Source organism: Saccopteryx bilineata, chromosome 8, assembly GCF_036850765.1.
Source record: "Saccopteryx bilineata isolate mSacBil1 chromosome 8, mSacBil1_pri_phased_curated, whole genome shotgun sequence".
In the NCBI taxonomy this organism is placed as follows: domain Eukaryota; kingdom Metazoa; phylum Chordata; class Mammalia; order Chiroptera; family Emballonuridae; genus Saccopteryx; species Saccopteryx bilineata.
Window position 1 is genome coordinate 68,992,290 of NC_089497.1, and position 21,359 is coordinate 69,013,648.

At 39.6% G+C, this 21,359-nt stretch overlaps 1 protein-coding gene across 1 annotated transcript in view; it reads right to left on the reverse strand.

Annotated features, from left to right (window-relative positions):
- VPS8 (VPS8 subunit of CORVET complex) overlaps positions 1–21,359 on the reverse strand; it is a 405,986-nt gene that overhangs the window by 77,932 nt on the left and 306,695 nt on the right. Inside the window, exons 42-44 of the mRNA XM_066240876.1 lie at positions 12,341–12,421; positions 10,581–10,750; positions 7,100–7,265 (exon numbers count right to left, since the gene is read on the reverse strand). Coding sequence (XP_066096973.1) covers positions 7,100–7,265; positions 10,581–10,750; positions 12,341–12,421 — 417 coding nt within the window. The remainder of the gene's footprint in view (positions 1–7,099; positions 7,266–10,580; positions 10,751–12,340; positions 12,422–21,359) is intronic.

The window sequence follows — 21,359 nt, forward strand, 5'->3', positions numbered from 1 at the left end:
AGGTCTACTCTGTGGACTTATGTTTCAGTTCTAAAGCTAAATAGGGGGAGAGATCAGAAGCAAAGAATAAACTTTGACTCACTTTTTTTCTGTTTGTAAAGAAGAAAAGTATTCCAGAGGAAAGCAGGGAATTTCTGGGACAATAACTCCCACCTTGTCTGTGCAAACCTGTTGGAAGGCACCTACTACGTCAGAGTTATTGGTTATATATATTTTCCAGTTGTAAAAACAGCAATCAGAAAAAGAGCAGCAAGACTTATGATGTTGCTTATAATGTTGTATCCTGTTAAGCTGGAGTCAGAAACTGAAGAAGTTAAAGTCAATTATCATAAATCTTGGAAAAGGGTGAAACAAAAAGCTACTTGATAGAAGGATCTCACTATGAAGGTGGCAAGAAGCTTCAAATGCATTCAGTATCTTTTGGAGGTAGATGGCAACAGGTGAAACTGGTTGGCAGTCTCAGTTTGATTTCAGAGTCACCGAGACCCTTACCTCAGTTATCTTCTATGCACTAGCTAGGAAGTTAACCGGTGGTCAGAGTTTCAAAGGAAATTAAGAGAGCAAAGTAGAACTTATATGAAATAAAGTTTTTAATAAAAGCTATAATTTTCATTTCAAAAAATTTTTTTACTTAAAAATGTGAATGGCTCACACAATGGTAAGAAAAGTCAACTTTACCATGTTTCAACACAGCCAGAATGCTAACAATAGAACAGGATGGAGACAAGAAAACTGGAGGTAAAGACAGTCCTACAAACTTTGAGTTCAAATACTGGCCCTTCCTCTCTGAGCTACATATAGTTCCTTCCACTGTAAAATAGGGAATATATTACCCTTGAAAGTTGTGGCCCTGGCCGGTTGGCTCAGCGATAGAGCATTGGCCCAGTGTGTGGAGGTCCTGGGTTTGATTCTCGGCCAGGGCACACAGGAGAAGTGCCTACCTACTTCTCCACCCTTCCCCCTGTCCTCTTTATCTCTCTTCCCCTCCTGCAGCCAAGGTTCCACTGGACCAAAGTTGGCCCAGGCACTGAGGATGGCTCCACTCCATGGCCTCCACCTCAGGTGCTAGAATGGCTCCAGCCACAGTGGAGCAACACCCCAGATGGGTAGAGCATCGCCCCCTGGTGGGCATGCCAGGTGGATCTTGGTTGGGGGCATGTGAGAGTCTGTCTGACTGCCTCCCCACTTCTAACTTTGGAAAAAAATAAAAAATAAAAAGTTGTGACTATTAGCATACACATATCTCAAGCATACATTTGATAAATTTTACTTCCTCTTTCCTTCTTGTGTTAACAACCTACTAGATCTTTTTACACTATCTTAGTAAGAAAAACAAGCAAGACACACAGCTAGAAGAAAACTTAAGAAATCTAAAACAGTTTTCATTCAAGCTTGCTTCATTATTAGGAAGCATCAGAGATTTTCAAGAGGATCTGATCAGTAATCATTATTAGGAAGCATCAGAGATTTTCAAGAGGATCTGATCAGTAATCTTACTGAAGTTCCCTAAAGAATGAAAAGGCTGACTCATCTCTCCTGCCCTGGAGAATGGGATGACCTCAGAAATAAGCTGCCTTTGAAACATATTATAATTTCAAAATAATTTCACTTGTCAAGCTTCTCTGAGAGCAGGCAGGAATCAAGACAATGAAACAGATTATTGTCTTTCTTCACTGTATGAGGTGTGGGGATGTGGGAAAAGAACAATCAATGTAGTATAAATGGCTTCAAAATTTAACACCAACTCATGAAAAAATTCTCAGCAAAACATGAAATACAAGGGAGCTTTCTAAATATGATATAAGGGTTACATACAAAAAGTCTACAGTTAACATTATACTTAGTGATATAAAATTAAAAACTTTCCCCAGAAGATTAGTAACAAGGCAAGGATATCTAGTCTCACTATTACTATTTAGTACTATACTGGAGGCCAATGCAATAATGGAAGAAAAAGAAATAAAAGGCATAAAATTGGAAAAGAAGAAATAAAAGTTATTATTTGCACATGATATGACTGTCTATGTCAAAAATACAAAAGAATCTACAAAAAGTATTAGTACTAATAAGTAAGCTTAGTAAGGTACTGGTTACTTGATACAGGTCAATATACAAAAATATATTGTATTTCTGTGTTCCAGAAATAAACAGTTAGAAACTGAAATAGAAAACAGTAAAATATACAATAGCATTGAAGTAATTAAACACTTAGAAATAAATCTTACAAGACATATATAAATTTATATGCCACAACTGCAAAACACTAATGAAATAAATCAGAGCTAAGTAAATTGGAAAATATGTTAATGAATTGGAAGACTCAATATTCTTAAGATGTCAACTCTCCCCAAATTGATCTACATATCCAACACAATCCCAATAAAATCCTAGCATGACTTTTTGGAGAAACTGACAAGCTGGTTTTAAAATTTATATGGAAAAGCAAATAAAACAGGACCAAAAAATGTCAGAAAGAACAAAGTTAGAGGATTCAAACTCTGTTATCCAGATTTACTATAAAGCTACAGTATTGAACAAAGGATAGCTATTTAGAGCAATGGAATAGAATACAAAGACCAGAAAAAGAACCACACATAAATACTTAACTGACTTTTTGATTAAGGTACAAGGGCAATTTAATGTATATCCACATGCAAAAGAATAAATCTCAATCCTTATCTCATGTGCTATTAAAAATTAATTTCAAATAGATCAGTGGTTGCCAGGGGTTGAGGGTATGGGAGAGGTTGACTACAGAGAAGTACAGGGGACTTTTAAAGGAGAGTAATCACACTGCTCCACAGCTTGATTGTAAAGGTGGCTGTCAAAATTAGCAGAAGGTGATTACTCTTGGTAAATTACGTATTAAAGTACACAACATATATAATATGTAATTGCAATTTTTAAAAAAGAAAAAGAGTCTATTTTAGCCCCTCAGGAGTATCTAGGGCAGGGGTCCCCAAACTACGGCCCGTAGGCCACATGCGGCCCCCTGAGGCCATTTATCCGACCCCCCTCCGCACTTCTGGAAGGGGCACCTCTTTCATTGGTGGTCAGTGAGAGGAGCATAGTTCCCATTGAAATATTGGTCAGTTTGTTGATTTAAATGTACTTTTTCTTTATTTTAAATATTGTATTTGTTCCCGTTTTGTTTTTTTACTTTAAAATAAGATATGTGCAGTGTGCATAGGAATTTGTTCATAGTTTTTTTTATAGTTCGGCCCTCCAATGGTCTGAGGGACAGTGAACTGGCCCCCTGTGTAAAAAGTTTGGGGACCCCTGATCTAGGGGGAAAAATCTATACGGTAATATCTAGGCCACCATATGCATATAATCACAAGTTGTTTATGCATAGGATATAACTGACAGGAAAAAAACTGAAGGGCCCCACGATGTAATGCTTTAAGTATCTGCATAAATAAAGGTTTCCCATCTGCATTTGGTTTCAGCTTGGAAAGATGCTGAAAATCACAGGACCTGTCTTTCCTTCCCTAAATGCAAACAAGAAAGCATTTTGGACGTATAGTTAACAAAATTTCCAATCTGGAAACCATATTAAACATCCTTACCTTTATGTCCTGCAGACATCTCTAACTCCAACAATGAATTCTCTTTTTTAATGTCTGTGCTCATCTGCAGACATCTCAAATATGTATCCTTTTCTCCAACCCAATTTCTACCATTCTAGAACAAGTTACCACTTCTCTCTACATCACTTCAATATTCTTGGTCTTCCTGTATCCATTCTTACTTCCCTTTCAGTTCTGCAGTGTTTATTTATTTAGAGTTTGTTTACTATTTTTAGAGAGAGGAGAAGGGAGGGAGAGAGAGAGAAAGAGAAAGGGGGGAGGAGCAGGAAACATCAATTCATAGTAGTTGCTTTCTGCATGTGCCTTGACCAGGCAAGCCTGGTGTTTTGAACTGGTGACCTCTGCATTCCAGGTGGATACTTTACACACTGCACCACCACAGGTCAGGCTGCCATGTTCTTTTAAAAATACCGCTTTAAAAAGAAAAACAGCCCTGGCCAGTTGGCTCAGCGGTAGAGCGTCAGCCTGGCGTGCAGGAGTCCCGGGTTTGATTCCTGGCCAGGGCACACAGGAGAAGCACCCATCTGCTTCTCCACCCCTCCCCCTCTCCTTCCTCTCTCTCTCTTCCCGGGCGCTCCATTGGAGCAAAGTTTGCCCGGGCGCTGAGGATGGCTCTGTGGCCTCTGCCTCAGGCACTAGAATGGCTCTGATTGCGGCAGAGCGACGCCCCAAGATGGGCAGAGCATCGCCCCCTGGTGGGCATGCTGGGTGGATCCCGGTCGGGCGCATGCGGGAGTCTGTCTGACTGCCTCCCTGTTTCCAGCTTCGGAAAAAAAAAAAAAAAACCAAACAAACAAAAAAAAACAACAAAAAAAGAAAAACAAAAACCTATTTTGATCATATCATATCATTCCTTCCTCAAAACCCATCAAAATCTTCCCTATACCTTTAGCACAAACATAAACATAATGAATGTGGCCCATTTATCACTGGCCGTTATCTCATACCACTCTCTTGTGCCCTCTGGATCCAATCACGCTCAATGTCTAGTTCTAGGTTCTTTTCTGCTTTACAGTAGAGATGCTGCATTTTTGTTCCATATAGGTTCCCTCTGCCTGAAATACTTCTCCTCTTTGCCTACTGTTAAACTTAAACTCGTCTAGCTTACTTCTCTGTTTATTCACAGCAGCTAACACGGGTGTTTTTGAGGAAGCTTTCCATGACCCCTCATATCTACATTAGATTTATTGGTTATCTGTTCTTACAGTATATTCACTTGTATGTACTTGTGATATAATATAAAAAATTTTGATTTATGCCCCTGGTTCCTGTCACATAGTTCCTAAAACTCTTGGAATCTCTTGAGTAATAAGAGTGCCTTTTATATGCTAATAAGATTATGTGTGGCTGGGGACCCCTGCATAGCTTCAGAATGGCAGCTGGTCACCAGAAAGAGCAAACCATACAAGTTCTACCCTGCCCTGCCCTCCCCTCCCCACTGCTACCTCTGGGAAGGGGAGAGGGCTAGAGGTTCAGTTAATCACCAATGGCCAATGATTTGATCAATTATGACCACATAATGAAACCTCCATAAAAACTCCTAAATGAAGTTCAAAGAGCTTCTGGGCTGGTAAGAAGGTGGTATGCCAGGAGAGGGTATAGCAGTGCCCTTTGCTCCCCATACCTCGCCCTATACATTTCTTCCATTTGATTATTTCTGAATTGTATCCTTTATAATAAACAGGTAAATATATTTTTCTAAGTTCTTATACTTATTCTGTTGAATTACTGAACCTGGGTAGGGGGTGGGTACAACAGATCCATGAGTCTGCCAAGTCAGGCCGGAGCGTGGGTAACCTGGATACCCCATTTGTATCTGGTGTATGAAGTGAGAGCAGAATAATGGCTAAACTGCCACAGTGAACTCTTAACCCTGGGGAGTCTAATGCTAACTTCTAGTAGTTAGTGTCAGAATTGAATTGAATTGAATTGTTGGATACCCAGTTCAGAGAATTGACAGAATTGGTATAAGAAGTTGAAGGCCCTGACTGGGTAGCTTAGTTAGAGTGTCGTGCTGATATGCTATGGTTGTGGGTTCGTTCCCAGGTCAGGGCACATACAAGAATAAACCAATGAATGCATAAGTAAGTGGAACAACATGTCACCCCCCACTTCCCCTCACTCTCTCTAAAATCAATAAATTAAAAAATAAAAGAATGAAAAATTAAGCCCTGGCCGGTTGGCTCAGTGGTAGAGCGTTGGCCTGGCGTGTGGAAGTCCCGGTTCGATTCCCGGCCAGGGCACATAGGAGAAGCGCCCATCTGCTTCTTCACCCCTCCCCCTCTCCTTCCTCTCTGTCTCTCTCTTCCCCTCCCGCAGCCGAGGCTCCATTGGAGCAAAAGATGGCCCGGGCGCTGGGGATGGCTCCTTGGCCTCTGCCCCAGGCGCTAGAGTGGCTCTGGTCGCGACAGAGCGATGCCCCGGATGGGCAGAGCGTCGCCCCCTGGTGGGCATGCCGGGTGGATCCCGGTCGGGCGCATGTGGGAGTCTGTCTGCCTGCCTCCCCGTTTCCAGCTTCAGAAAAAAATAAAAAATAAAAAAAACAACCCTTGAGAACATTTATTCAAACCCTGTTTATAATTTCACTGATTATAAACTTCACAAGGCAACTGTCTTGTCTACTGTGTACCCCCAGCACAGAACACAGGGCCTGGCACACTGTCCTATACATAACACGTGAATACATAAATGAACGCCTACCTTGGAGTATAGAAATTCCGAGCTGTTCCCTGCAAGAAACTAGTTAAGGGTGTTTTTCTCGGGTCTGTCTCTGATACAACACTGAAAGCTGATGAAACAAAGATAAAGAAAAACCCAACAGATCCAACTTGCCACTAAGTGATGTTTAGGCTGCCTACAGGATAGGGAGCCATACAGGAAAGAGCAGGAAACAGCAAAGTGACACTATTTCTCATGCTGAAAGGGAAGGAAACTGAGAACAGCAGCCCCAATAACTGCTCCTCCTCCACACTGCCCCTCAGGTCCTGTCTACCCCAAAGCTGTTAAGCAGTAGAGTTCAATTTTTGCTCCAATGCCTGTTTAAGAAGAAAAATGAAAGGACATAAAATGAATAAAGACCGTGGCTAGTTGGGTCAGTGGTAGAATGTCAGCCCAGCGTGTGGATGTCCCAAGTTCAATTCCCGGTCAGGGCACAAAGTGTAATCGCATGCTTCAGCCATAGGTGCTCATTACTACTGTAGCACTTGTACTCATTGACCCCCTACTTTGTTAAACGATCTTAAGCTGGCTGATGCATGCACCTCTCTCTGTTCAAATAGATCTTAAGCTTTTTAAAAGTAGAAAATAACTACTGTTGCTCTCGGATCCCTGTTTTTTAGTGCTGGGCAGGGAAGAGAAGCTCTTCTACCCTAAACAGGACTGAATAGATGTCATGCACTAGATACCCATTAGGTAAATTTGTTGAAGCCTATAGCACCTGAAAAATATGAGGCTGGGCCTACAAGACATTTATAAGAACATTTCCATTTTGCCATGGAAACAAGTCTTACCTGTGATGGAGTTATCCTTTCCTTTTTGAGTTCAGAAGAATTTTCACTTAATTTTCCTACTTTGTTACTTGAGCTGCATTTGTAGCATATCCATCTTGTCTGCCCCTCAATTTCGATGGTGCACTCTTTGTTTTGCAGACAGAATGAGTGATACAAATGACCACAGCTGCAAAACAAAGGCAACCAATTTGTACTTTTGATTATCATAAACATCATAAACATCAGCTATGTTGGAGTGTGTTTGTAAGTGATGAAGATTTCTGGTGCTGGAATGCACTGATGGTTGTATAGGTTAAGAAACAAAAAAGGGAACAAACTTGTTGCTGTCGTCTCTTTTTAAAATCCAGGCTCACATATTTGTATACTTAGGCTATTAGTAAGTACAGAATCACAGTTCTCTGACTAAAACCACCTGGGGGGTGAGTTAGACTTCTGTTCATTTCTCAAACTATCAAATACTGTTAAACAGTTTGAAAAAAGTCAACTGGGGGGAAAAAATCACAATTATGTAAGTAGCTTGATAATAACCGAAACGATTTGCATCAACAAATTCAAGGCAAAAGCTGTGATTTGATTAAGCATTAACAAAAATATCAGTGTCACAGTAAATTCTTACACTATTTCTATGAAGAAATTCCTTACTGATTACATTAAGTTAACAAATGAGCCTCCTGACCCCAGAGTTGAGTACACCTTCCAGTCACTTATACTGATGTCCCTCATTCCTCCTCAGAAGCCAATCTTTTTCTGTAGTCTCGACAGCCTTTCTCTTTTTCTATATAAACTTTCTCTTGCGGTCTTTCCCCTCAATATTCTTCTTTTCCACAACTACCCTTCTCCTTTAGCGATTCCTCCCAGTCCCACAGCTTTAAAATACCACTACATGCTGCTGCCAGCTCGATTTATACCTTCAGCCCAGACTTCTGTCCTAAATCCCACCCATCTGTCTCCTCAAGATCTGGATGTTAATGGACTTAAATTTAACACGTTCAAAATTCTTGACTTTCAGCCCACTCGACCCCCACTGCACGATTTCATCTAACCTTCCACATCTCAATAAATGGCAAATGCATTCTTCTAGTTTCTCAGGCCAAAAACTTGGGAGTCATCCTTGACTATTCTGTTTCTCTCATACCTCATCTCCAAGCTAGAAACAAATCCTTTAAGCTCTACCTTCAGAATATACCCAGAATCCTACTACATTGTACTTCATCATTAACTACCTTGGGCCACCTCTCACATGGACAACTGCAACAGCCTACTTCTGCCCTTGCCTTTCTATAGTCCATTCTCAACACACAACGTGATCCTTACGACAGGCCAGATAATGCCAATCTTATCCTCAAAACCACCCAATGGCTTCTCATCCCAGAGCAAAGTTTAATCTTTTTTTTTTTTTTTTTGATGCCTTGTCCGGCACCAAGTTTAATCTTTATATGATGTAGTTCCTACACAATTTGGCCTCTGCTCCTCGTCTGGTCATTTCTTATCATTTTTCCTTTCCTTCCCTCTGCTCAGGCGGCACTCGCCAACTCATTCACTGCTCCTTAGATATGCCCAGACCATTCCTGCTGCCAGCTTTCTCCACTTGTTGATTCTCTGCCTGAGGTATTCTCCCCTGATATTGCATGGCCACTTCTTTTAGGTCTCTGATCAAATGTCACTTAAATAGAGAGACTTTCCCTAATGATTCTTTATGACTTAGTAGTTCCAAACATTCTCTTCCTTCTACATCATGTTTTAATTGTTAATTATATTTTTGTTAATAATTTTTAAATTGCCTGTTCATAAGTCACTTTAACAGTGAGGCTTTCCGTGACCATGCTTTATAAAATATCTTTCCTGCCCAAAACACTGTATCTCACTTAACATGCTTTATTTTTTTCCATAGCAGTCACTCTCTAGCATTTTACTTGCCTGTCTGCCCGTCACTGGAATGTAAACTCCATGAGAGCAGATCCTTTGTTTCCTGCACACTGTCTTTTTGAACAGGACCTGGCATGCAAAAGGTGCTCAATAAATACTTGTTCATTGAGTGAGTTCTTTTTTTTGTGATGAGAACTACTTCCCTTTCCTATCACCAACTCTACCAATCTTCCGGTATCTCTAATAATAGTAGCTAACACTTTTACAGTGCTTACTATATGTCACCATGATAACAAATCTCTTATGTGAATTATCTCATTTAATTTTTACAAAACCCTAGGAGGTAGTAGCATTATGATTCCAATTGACAGATGAGAAAACTAAGATGTAAAGAGATTAAGTTACTTGTCAAGGTCTCACAGCTGGTAAGTAGAAAATAGAACTCAAGAAATTTGGTTATAGAGTTTATCTTATATTTCCTCTATCCATATACAGTAATCTAGGTGAACTGTCTTTGCTCCTGAGATCAAACCTTTCATTTTATACTAGATTTCTTCTCTCATTGTACTGTTGCCTTAAATATCATCTGTATGCTGTCAGTTTCTAAATCTGTATTTCCAGGACATGTTCTCTAGGTTGCTGACTAGAAAAACTGTCTACCTGACATCTCTACTTGGATGTCTCCAGCCATCTCAAACCTAACATCTCCAAGACAAAATTCTTGATTTCTCCAGTTCCTCATACCTGTTCTTCCTCATCTTAGACAATGGTACCCTGTTCATTCAGTTGCTCAAGCAACTCACACTCCACATCTAATACACCAGCAAGTTAGCTCTACCCTTAAAATATATTCTGAGCCTCACACCTACCTCTCATTCTACTCAAATGTCACTTGCTTAGAGATGTTCTTCCTCATTATGGTACCTTAAAATAGCACTCTCAAAAAAAAAATAGCATTCTCATTCTGAACACTTCATCCCTCCATCCCTTTACCTGTGCTTTATTTTTCCTCATAGCTCTTAGTGCTCTGTGTTTATTTCTGTACTTATGTATTTCCTGACCACCCAAACACCCATTTCTCCTGACTCCCATGCAGAATGTATGGTCTATAAGTTCAGGAACACTGTCTTGCAAGGATCCCCAAACTTTTTACACAGGGGGCCAGTTCACTGTCCCTCAGACCGTTGGAGGGCCGGACTATAAAAAAAACTATGAACAAATCCCTATGCACACTGCACATATCTTATTTTAAAGTAAAAAAACGGGAACAAATACAATGTTTAAAATAAAGAACAAGTAAATTTAAATCAACAAACTGACCAGTATTTCAATGGGAACTATGCTCCTCTTACTGACCACCAATGAAAGAGGTGCCCCTTCCAGAAGTGTGGCAGGGCTGGATAAATGGCCTCAGGGGGCTGCATGCCTCAGCCAGGCCAGCTGTAGTTTGGGGACCCCTGCTGTCTTGCTTTGTTCACTGCTAGAATAATTGACTGGGGCTGTGTATCCACATGTATTCCTGTCTGGTAAAACCACATGTGTACACGTACACACACACACACACACACACACACACACACACCCCATATGTACAACATTTCCTTCTCTCTTTTACCTAAAGACAATAATTTCATCAGCCATTTCTTGACGTCTCTTATACTGCTGCAAACAGATAGAGCAGTAGTCCTGTTTGGGATTCAGTCCTCTGGTGACCGAGGCTCTCAGGTTACACAGCGACCAATGGAGATCTTGGTTTAGAAGGCTAGTAGTGGTTTCCAGAAGGGTCTAGGAAAGACCAAAACAAAAACAAAATAATGGTTTACAGTATGAAAGAGACAAAGGCGTTGAATGGGAAATATCAGTTGTTTAGTTTTAAACCACAAATAACTGAAATTAAAATACACTACAAAGGCATGAAATAAACCTCAAAAAACTCTAAATAAATTAAGTGGTTAACTTTAATGTGCAGAGCTAATGACATTAAGTGCAGACACCAAGATTCTCAAAATAATTATTAAGAGACTGTTACTAGTTTCACCTGAGAAATTTGCACATTCTGTGGCTTAATTCAGTATTGATGGCTTTCAAATGACTAGATAAACCCAAATCTATTTATTTATTACATGTGTAAAATAAATTCTCTGTGAATGGCTCAAAGTATTGTAACAACAAAAATATCCCTGATTTTTAAAATAGAAACTGCATCCATGGCAATATTTCAAACAGCCTTTCATGGGACAAGTTAATGGCCATGACTGATTTTCATCTCTCTGGGGCAGAGAGATCTGTTTCCCGATCAGCACTTAAAGGTCATCTGACTTTGTACAAGACTCTGACATCTGTCATTAAGTCACAGAAAGACTTTTCACAACTATCACATCAAGTCATTTTTAAGGCCCTACGTGTTATAAAGTACCGTGTTCACACTATATTTAATCCTCAACATTCACATATACCTCATCACTTAGATGTACAGTTGGGTTCTGTCAATCCCAAAGGGGAAAAATATATTGACCTTGCTATATATATAGCCTAGCTTTTTATCTGTAATGCAGAACGTGATTCTAATGGTCTAACCATTAGAACTACATGTAATTCTTTCTAATCCACCCCATCTTTTCCTCCTCTTCCAAAGTTCCCAAGTTCCCAGAACCGCTCTGCCTGGCACTCAGCTTCCCGCGGACACGCAGTCCTGTGCCTGTAGGGCAGCAGCTGCTTCGCTGGGCGTTCGCACAACTGCAGTTCTTTCAGCACCCGAGAAAAGCTCTGCTGCCCGATGCTTCTTTCTCTTCTGATTATTTAAAAAGCAGATATTGTATCTACCATGCCTAAATGGCACTTTTCCTAGGTGGCTTCTTGAGTTACTGTGGAGTACATTAAGAAAACAATCTGTTCCCCTCCATGGCTCCTACTGAGAATTAAACCTACAGGCAGTTTTGAGTTAAGGGAGAACTAATGATCAGTTTGGGTTAGTGGCAATTATCTGCTTCAGGCTATTTAAAAGAACACTCTTTTAATTTTATTCTATAATTTCCTATGCTCATGTTACCCTTTCTTTTCATAGGTTTTATTTTTACATTCACTTATTTTTCCAGAAAGTTTTTCAGTTTTGATTTTGAAATGTACCTGTTCCTCTGCCAACAATAAAATGAATCCGAATTTGATGCATTTCCACATTCTAGAGTGCATGTGTATAAAACATATATTAATGAATTCAGGTCAAGAGAAGTTTAAAATTTTTTTAAAAACCACACATTTTAATCTACTGAGCTTCCACTAAATAGATGTAATTTTAAAAGAAAAAGTATAGGGGCAAAGAAGAAGAAATAGCTTCTTTCTACCTTAGGAGAGGCTGAGTAATAGAAAGTAGCTTACCTGTTCATAGTTAAAGGTGTCCAACATTCCCAGAATAAGGCCCTGGATTTCTCCAAGTTTTCCTTTTCCATAAACTGGATCCTAATTTTTAAAAAAGTTACAAAAAATTGTAATTCTGTTCTTGGTATTTAAAATTATTTTAAAATATACATTATCTGAAAAAGTCAATTACTCTTGAGTAGTTTTCTACAATCACAACATGTTGGGCAAACAAATGTGTTAGGCTTGCTCGCTTGTACTTTGCCTGATTGGTGCGTGAGCACGGGGCAGTGCCATGTGTGTACAGTCTATGTAAGGCTGCGGGTGCTTGCCCTCAGGGCGGCAGACTGTAGATTGGGGACTGCCTATGGTCATTGGGGGGGTCATTTGTTGCTACTGTTTGCTGGAGAAGGGCCCCGTCCCTGCCACCTGGTTCCTTGTACGCTGTTGCGAAACTCTAAAAACTTAATGGCCGACTGTTTTCCGGGTCCACAGTTCCTTTTACTGTCTGCCCGAATCCAATGCGAATCTGCACGGCCATGCCACCAGCCTTAAACAACATCGTCTTCCATGAACTTTCCACTAGAAATGTATACTGGTCTCCCGCTGGCCATCACAAATATTTTGGAAACAAATAAAATTTAAATGATCCAAGCCCCTGCTTAACAATCTCCTTTGAAGATTGTTAATCTTCTTAATTAAATTTCACTCTGATTTTGTTTCTGCAAGAAGCTTCCTTTCCTCCTTCATACTAAAAGCCACCTCTCCCTCTTTAAACTTTTATTTATTTGCCGAATCAACCAGAGTTCTCACGAATACCCAGAAGCTATCTAACAACTCCGCCTGGTACCTGGGACCTACATTTGGCCACCTCTTAGCCGGAACCAACTAAAGTGCTTCAGTTTATGAGGCAAGACTTCAATTTAGGAGGTCAGTTTATGGATCCAAGGAGCAGCTTTCAGTTTTTTGAAGCTTTCTTTCAGTAAGTCACTACTCATAAACAACAGACACCCAATATTCCCTCCACTGCTTTTCATACGAGGTTTGCAAAGTAACTTATTATATACAATTTGGAAAACACTAAAGCATTCAAAAATAAAACAAAAATGAAATCCAACTACTCAGAGATAAACACATTTGATATGTTGATGTATATTCTCTCAGTCTTTTTTTCTGGGGAGGAGAGAAAGGGAGAGAGATAGGAATGTTTTCTTAGTGTACAAACTGAGTATTTCAATGTTGGGCAAACAAGTGTGTTAGGCTTGCTTGCCTGTACTTTGCCTGATTGGTGCATGAGCACAGGACAGCACCACATGTGCATAGTCTACATAAGGCTGCCAAGTGCTTGCCCTCAGGGCGGCAGACTGTAGATTTTGGATTACCTGTTGCCATTGGGAGGGGTCCTTTTTTGCTATTGTTTGTGAGAGAAGGGGTTCCCTCTGCCCCCCCCTCGCCTGTTTGCTTGCCAACTGACGGGGGGGGGGGAGGGAAAGAAGTGGTTTTCCCTGCTGCTTGCTTGCCCGCCACTGTGAGACTCTAATAAATGGAATGGCCTACCAATTTCCGGTTCCACAGTTCCTTTACAGTCTGCCTAAATCCAATGTAAACCTACATGGCATGGCCATGGTCACCAGCCTGACATTCATATATACGTACTTTTACTTATTTTTGTTACTAAATAGTACATTGTGTTCGTAAAGTCATGGTGCACTTGTGACCGGTCACAGGAAAGCAACAAAAGACCATAGAAATGTGAAATCTGCACCAAATAAAAGGAAAACCCTCCCAGTTTCTATAGGATGATGTGGCAGCATGTGTGCATGCGCAGATGATGACGTAACACCGTGTATACAGTGGAGGAGCCCACGGCCATGCCAGTCGAGATGTGGACGGTACAGAGGAAAGTTCAGTGTGTTCTGTGGCTCGCTAAATTTGAATCCGTGACCAAAGAGCAACGTGAATATCGGCGCATTTATAACGAAGCGCCACCACATAGGAATAACATTACTTGGTGGGATAAGCAGTTGAAGGAAACTGGCAGTTTGGTGGAGAAACCCCGTTCTGGTAGGCCATCTGTAGAGGCTATACGGGATAGCTACCTAAGGAGCTCTAAAAATCTGTGCTTGAGCCCACATCGAACTGCACTGAATAGGTATGAAACTGGGAGAGTTTTCATTTTATTTGGTGCAGATTTCACATTTCTATGGTCTTTTGTTGCTTTCCTGTGACCGGTCAAAAGTGCACCATGACTTTACGGACACACTGTATATTGTGAGCAGTTTTCCATATCATCAAATATTTCATAATAGCTACAGAGTATGAATTGTATGAAAATACTATGTTATTCAACCATTTTATGTTGTTGGACATTTAAGTTTCTTTCCCCAATACCCCCAAATCCTACCCATTATTATCAAATGCTAGTGACTGCAAATTTTGGTATAAATTGCCTTCCTTAGAGAATATTTCTAGAAAAGGAATTATTGACACAAAGAGCATTTTTATGGGTACTGTTATATACTGCATAATTGCTCTTCCAAAAAGTTGCATTATGCAATTTTTATCCCACTAGCATATTTGTGTGCTCATTTTTTTTTTAATTTATTTTTCTGAAGCTGGAAATGGGGAGAGACAGTCAGATAGACTCCCGCATGCGCCCAACCAGGATCCACCCGGCACGCCCACCAGGGGGTGACGCTCTGCCCACCAGGGGTGATGCTCTGCCCCTCCGGGGCGTCACTCTGTTGTGACCAGAGCCACTCTAGTGCCTGGGGCAGAGGTCAAGGAGCCATCCCCAGCACCTGGGCCATCTTTGCTCCAATGGAGCCTCGCTATGGGAGGGGAAGAGAGAGACAGAGGAAGGAGAGGGGGAGGGGTGGAGAAGCAGATGGGTGCTTCTCCTGTGTGCCCTGGCCGGGAATCGAACCTGGGACTTCTGCACGCCAGGCCGATGCTCTACCATTGAGCCAACCGGCCAGGGCGTGTGCTCATTTTTTCAGCACCTTTAGGTAGGCTTAAAATTATAATTAAATTTTTTGCTAATAAATGAGTATATCAAGTCTATTATTTCACTCTATTATGAGGTTATATGTGACAAATGACTCTTCCATGCTAAATAGGAGAATCCAACTATACAGTAATGATAAAAGTAGCTGCTACTTATTATTAAGTGGATAGCATGTGCAAGTACAGTGCTAAGTACTTACTATTACCATATCACTGAATCCCTCCCAGAACAATTCTAAATGAAGAAATTCAGGTCCAGTGAGGTTAAGTCAAATTCTCTAAGATTACAAAACTATTGAGATAAACTGTGACTTAAATCTAGATACTTTAGAAACTATGTTTTTAATAGCACATAATACTGGTCTCCCAAGTATAGATACATAAACTAATAAACTAGTGTTAGTTAGATAATATGGATAACTTATATAGATAACTAAATGATGAACCAATGTTTGCTGGAAAGTATGGGTAACATTTCTGGTTTCTTCTTAGGGAGTAGGAGTTCTTAAAATCTTGCTGCAATAAGAGTAACTATGAATTCAGATGCTAAGAAAGTCAAAAGCAGTAAAGAATGAAAACTTAGAAGAAAGGTTCATAAATGTGAGAAGAAACTTTGTCTTTCTGCTCTTGCACAACATAGTCTTAGAATTTGCCTCTTTGTATATTCTAAGCTCTGATGATGGCTCTTGACAACTGAGTAGTTGCAGTTTCTAACTAAGATTGGCTTTCAGTACTTCTAGTTGTTCTAGAGCAGCATAAGATGGCCCACCATAGTTCTTGGTCCCCGAGGCTGGAGAATATGGGAGGTAGAGAACAACTGCCCCTTTGTGTGCTAATGAACAAGTTTGCAACTTTCGGTTTGAACTGGTCACTTCAGCTTAGTGGGGCAATTTTCTGTTTCACGGCTAGAGATTATATCACTAAACTAAAGATACCTGTCAAACTAATGCAGACCATTTATAAAAGGCAAGACTATAGATATCTCAGATTAACTTTTTACTAGAAAAACAATTTAGACCAGGCACCCACCACACAATTTTTTCTTTTAATTTTCATTGTATGAAAACAGATCTATGTTAAAGCTTCTAAACTTATATTCAATTGTGCTTTTGGTCAAGCTCTAAATAAATATGCTTACTTATCAAAGTATCAATAGATAGTTTAATACACTATTATAAAAAACCTATATAATATCTACTATAATATATATATCCAATACACTAATATAGTTTTAACACAGAAAAGCTCTGTCATTTGTTTATGACAAGGGTGACTTAGAGCCAGTGTGCCTCAAAAAATTTTAAAACATGTAAAAACTTACTATTTAGTCAGGGGCACTGACCTCTTTTCCCTTAGACTGTCAATAAAGAAATGACAACCGCCAACACAACAACAACCATCCAGTGTGAATAAATCAAAATTACACCTTTTTTTTTTTTTTTTTTGGCAGATCGGCAAAAAATATATTTTTGGGTGTGCCACAGAAATGTGTGTCATCAGATGAAAAAGGTTGAAAATTGCTGGCTTGGAAAATAAAGAGGTCTTTAAAAGGTTAAATTCTGGTAAAAAGAAGAAATCTTTATAGGTCCTGTCTATATTTGTATCAGTACATTTCATTGTATTATGCATAATTTAAAGGCAAATCATGAAAATTACCTCATGCTCGGACAACATATAAATTATAGAATGCAAAAGAGAGCTCAAGGCTTAATGCATAGCATGTACACGGTTTTCAAATTATTTTCCAAAGATGTCAGCTAGATTCTTCGGCAATGAATAACTACTGAGGTTTTTCTTTAACATTTTTGTAAACTGTAAAAGAACAGACTTGGGTACTTTACATAAACTTTTTTTTAAAGCACATTAAAAAAATATGTGATGACCATGTTTTTCCTATTTTTGTTTTACTATCCACTGTATCATGAATGGGGTTTGTTTTAAAATTAAAATTTTTACTAATCAAGCACTACTTTAAAATATGAGTAATGTCCTTAGCAGTTATCGTATAAATCATTTGTTTGCTTTAACTCCCTCAGTAAGACAGCTATAAACAGCTCAGAGCCAGGACTCACTTTTGCCACAGAGTGAGGATCATTAAAAGCAAGCAGCAAACACAGACTGTTTATAACATAAATACGTCCCTTAAAAACACTAACTTATCATCTGAAAGAAATCTGTAAAATTCAGGTGCCAGGCATCAGTCTGAATACATATTTAGAGGTTAAGAAGATATTTGAGAACCTCTTATCATGGGAACATTTCTTCTGAAAAAAACTCTGTAAATATTTTGGCAACTGTGCATCTGAATAACTGTCACTCCCCATTCCTCCTCAGGGCTCCTGATGAAGTGAGGTGGATGTGAAAACAAATGGCTGCTGTGAAAAGGCTTTCGATAAAATACAACACAATTTTATGTTTAAGACTCTCAACAAGGCCCTGGCCGGTTGGCTCAGCGGTAGAGCATCGGCCTGGCGTGCGGGGGACCCGGGTTCGATTCCCGGCCAGGGCACATAGGAGAAGCGCCCATTTGCTTCTCCACCCCCACCCCCCTCCTTCCTCTCTGTCTCTCTCTTCCCCTCCCGCAGCCAAGGCTCCATTGGAGCAAAGATGGCCTGGGCGCTGGGGATGGCTCCTTGGCCTCTGCCCCAGGCGCTAGAGTGGCTCTGGTCGCGGCAGAGCGACGCCCCGGAGGGGCAGAGCATCGCCCCCTGGTGGGCAGAGCGTTGCCCCTGGTGGGCGTGCCGGGTGAATCCCGGTCGGGCGCATGCGGGAGTCTGTCTGACTGTCTCTCCCCGTTTCTAGCTTCAGAAAAATACAAAAAAAAAAAAAAAAAAAGACTCTCAACAAAATGGGTATAGAAGGAAAATATCTCCCTTCCAAGTACTAACCAGGCCCGACCCTGCTTAGCTTCCGAGATCAGACGAGATCGGGCGCGTTCAGGGTGGTATGGCCGTAGACAAAGGAAAATATCTCAACATGATAAAGGCCATATATGATAAACCATCAGCTAACATCATATTAAATAGCACTAAACTGAAGGCTTTCCCCCTTAAATCAGGAACAAGACAGGGTTGTCCACTCTCTCCACTCTTATTTAATGTGGTACTAGAGGTTCTAGCCAGAGCAATCAGACAAGACAAAGAAATAAAAGGCATCCATATCGGAAAAGAAGAAGTAAAGGTATCACTTTTTGCAGATGATATGATCCTATACATCGAAAACCCCAAAGAATCCACAAAAAGACTACTAGAAACAATAAGCCAATACAGTAAGGTCTCAGGATACAAAATTAACATACAGAAGTCAATAGCCTTTCTATATGCCAACAATGAAACAATTGAGAACGAACTCAAAAGAATAATCCCCTTCACGATTGCAACAACAAAAAAATAAAATACTTAGGAATAAACATAACAAAGAATGTAGAGGACTTATATAATGAAAACTATAAACAATTGTTAAGGGAAATCGAAAAAGATATAATGAGATGGAAGAATATAACTTGTTCTTGGTTAGGAAGAATAAATATAATCAAGATGGCCATATTACCCAAAGCAATATACAAATTTAATGCAATTCCCATCAAAATTCCAATGACATTTTTTAAAGAAATAGAGCAAAAAATCATCAGATTTATATGGAACTATAAAAAACCCCAAATAGCCAAAGCAATCCTAAAGAAAAAGAATGAAGCTGGGGGCATTACAATACCTGACTTCAAACTATATTATAGGGCCACGACAATCAAGACAGCATGGTATTGGCAGAAAAATAGACACTCAGACCAATGGAACAGAATAGAGAGTCCAGAAATAAAACCACATATATATAGTCAAATAATTTTTGATAAAGGGGCCAAGAACACACAATGGAGAAAAGAAAGCCTCTTCAATAAATGGTGCTGGGAAAACTGGAAAGCCACATGCAAAAGAATGAAACTGGACTACAGTTTGTCCCCCTGTACTAAAATTAACTCAAAATGGATCAAAGATCTAAACATAAGACCTGAAACAATTAAGTACATAGAAGAAGACATAGGTACTCAACTCATGGACCTGGGTTTTAAAGAGCATTTTATGAATTTGACTCCACAGGCAAGAGAAGTGAAGGCAAAAATTAATGAATGGGACTACATCAGACTAAGAAGTTTTTGCTCAGCAAGAGAAACTGATAACAAAATAAACAGACAGCCAACTAAATGGGAAATGATATTTTCAAACAACAGCTCAGATAAGGGCCTAATATCCAAAATATACAAAGAACTCACAAAACTCAACAACAAACAAACAAACAATCCAATAAAAAAATGGGAAGAGGACATGAACAGACACTTCTCCCAGGAAGAAATACAAATGGCCAGCAGATATATGAAAAGATGCTCATCTTCTTTAGTTATTAGAGAAATGTAAATCAAAACTGCAATGAGATACCACCTCATACCTGTTAGATTAGCTATTATTAACAAGACAGGTTGTTGGAGAGGCTGTGGAGAAAAAGGAACCCTCATACACTGTTGGTGGGAATGTAAAGTAGTACAACCATTATGGAAGAAAGTATGGTGGTTCCTCAAAAAACTGAAAATAGAATTACCTTATGACCCAGCAATCCCTCTACTGGGTATATACCCCCAAAACTCAGAAACATTGATACGTAAAGACACATGCAGCCCCATGTTCATTGCAGCATTGTTCACAGTGGCCAGGACATGGAAACAACCAAAAAGCCCATCAATAGATGACTGGATAAAGAAGATGTGGCACATATACACTATGGAATACTACTCAGCCATAAGAAATGATGACATCGGAACGTTTACAGCAAAATGGTGGGATCTTGATAACATTATACGAAGTAAAATAAGTAAATCAGAAAAAAACAGGAACTGCATTATTCCATACGTAGGTGGGACATAAAAGTGAAACTAAGAGACATTGATAAGAGTGTGGTGGTTACGGGGGGGGGGGGAGGGAAAGGGAGAGGGAAAGGGGGAGGGGGAGGGGCACAAAGAAAACTAGATAGAAGGTGACAGAGGATAGTCTGACTTTGGGTGATCGGTATGCAACATAATTGAATGACAAGATAACCTGGACTTGTTATCTTTGAATATATGTATCCTGATTTATTGATGTTGCCCCATTAAAAAAATAAAATTATTTAAAAAAAAACAACAACAAATGGCTGCTGTTAGGACATAAGAAAAGATCTAACATTTGCAGTTGAAAGACCTAGGTTACAGTTCCAGTTGTGTCCACTTAATAACTGAGTAAACTAAGGCAAGTCATTTAATCTTTCTGAGTGGCACCTTCTTCATGAGAAACTTGAAAATTCCCAGCTTAATGTACACAGAGAACAAAGGAAATAAAGTGCATTATAAACAGCTGAGAACTGCTTAAGGTGACTGAATCCATTCATATTTATGCTTCAGGCACTGTGCTGAAATAGAAAATATTCTAGTGGAGCAGATTTAAAGTGGATTAAATATTGGGACTGATAAGAATAATGATAAGGGAGGAGGATTAAAAGAAAAATAATAACCCTAGATACATAAAACAACTCGTGGAAGCATTTGATAATTTAAATGAAATGGATCAGTTCCTTCAAAGACACAATCTACCAAAACTCACACACAAAATAATAGATAAAAAAAGAAACAGACACTCTGAATAGGTCTGTATCTCTTAACAAAATTGCATCAATAAATAATAACCTTCCAAAACAAAAAGCTCCAGACCCAGATGGTTTTGCTTGTTTATTCTACCAAATATTTAAAGAAGAAATGATACAAATACTCAATAACAGAAGAGGAGGTAACATTCCCTAATTTGTTCTCTGAGGCCTAATACCAAAACCAGACCAAACAGTCTCAATTGAAAGGCCAGGAAATTATTCTATGGGTATACTGTCAACAAAATGATCCTAAAGTTTACATGGAATGACAGAGGACTCAAAATAGCCAACATAGTAATGAAGAATGACGAAGTCAGAGGACATGTCCCGACTTCAAAATGTACTATGAAGCTACAAGAACCATGAC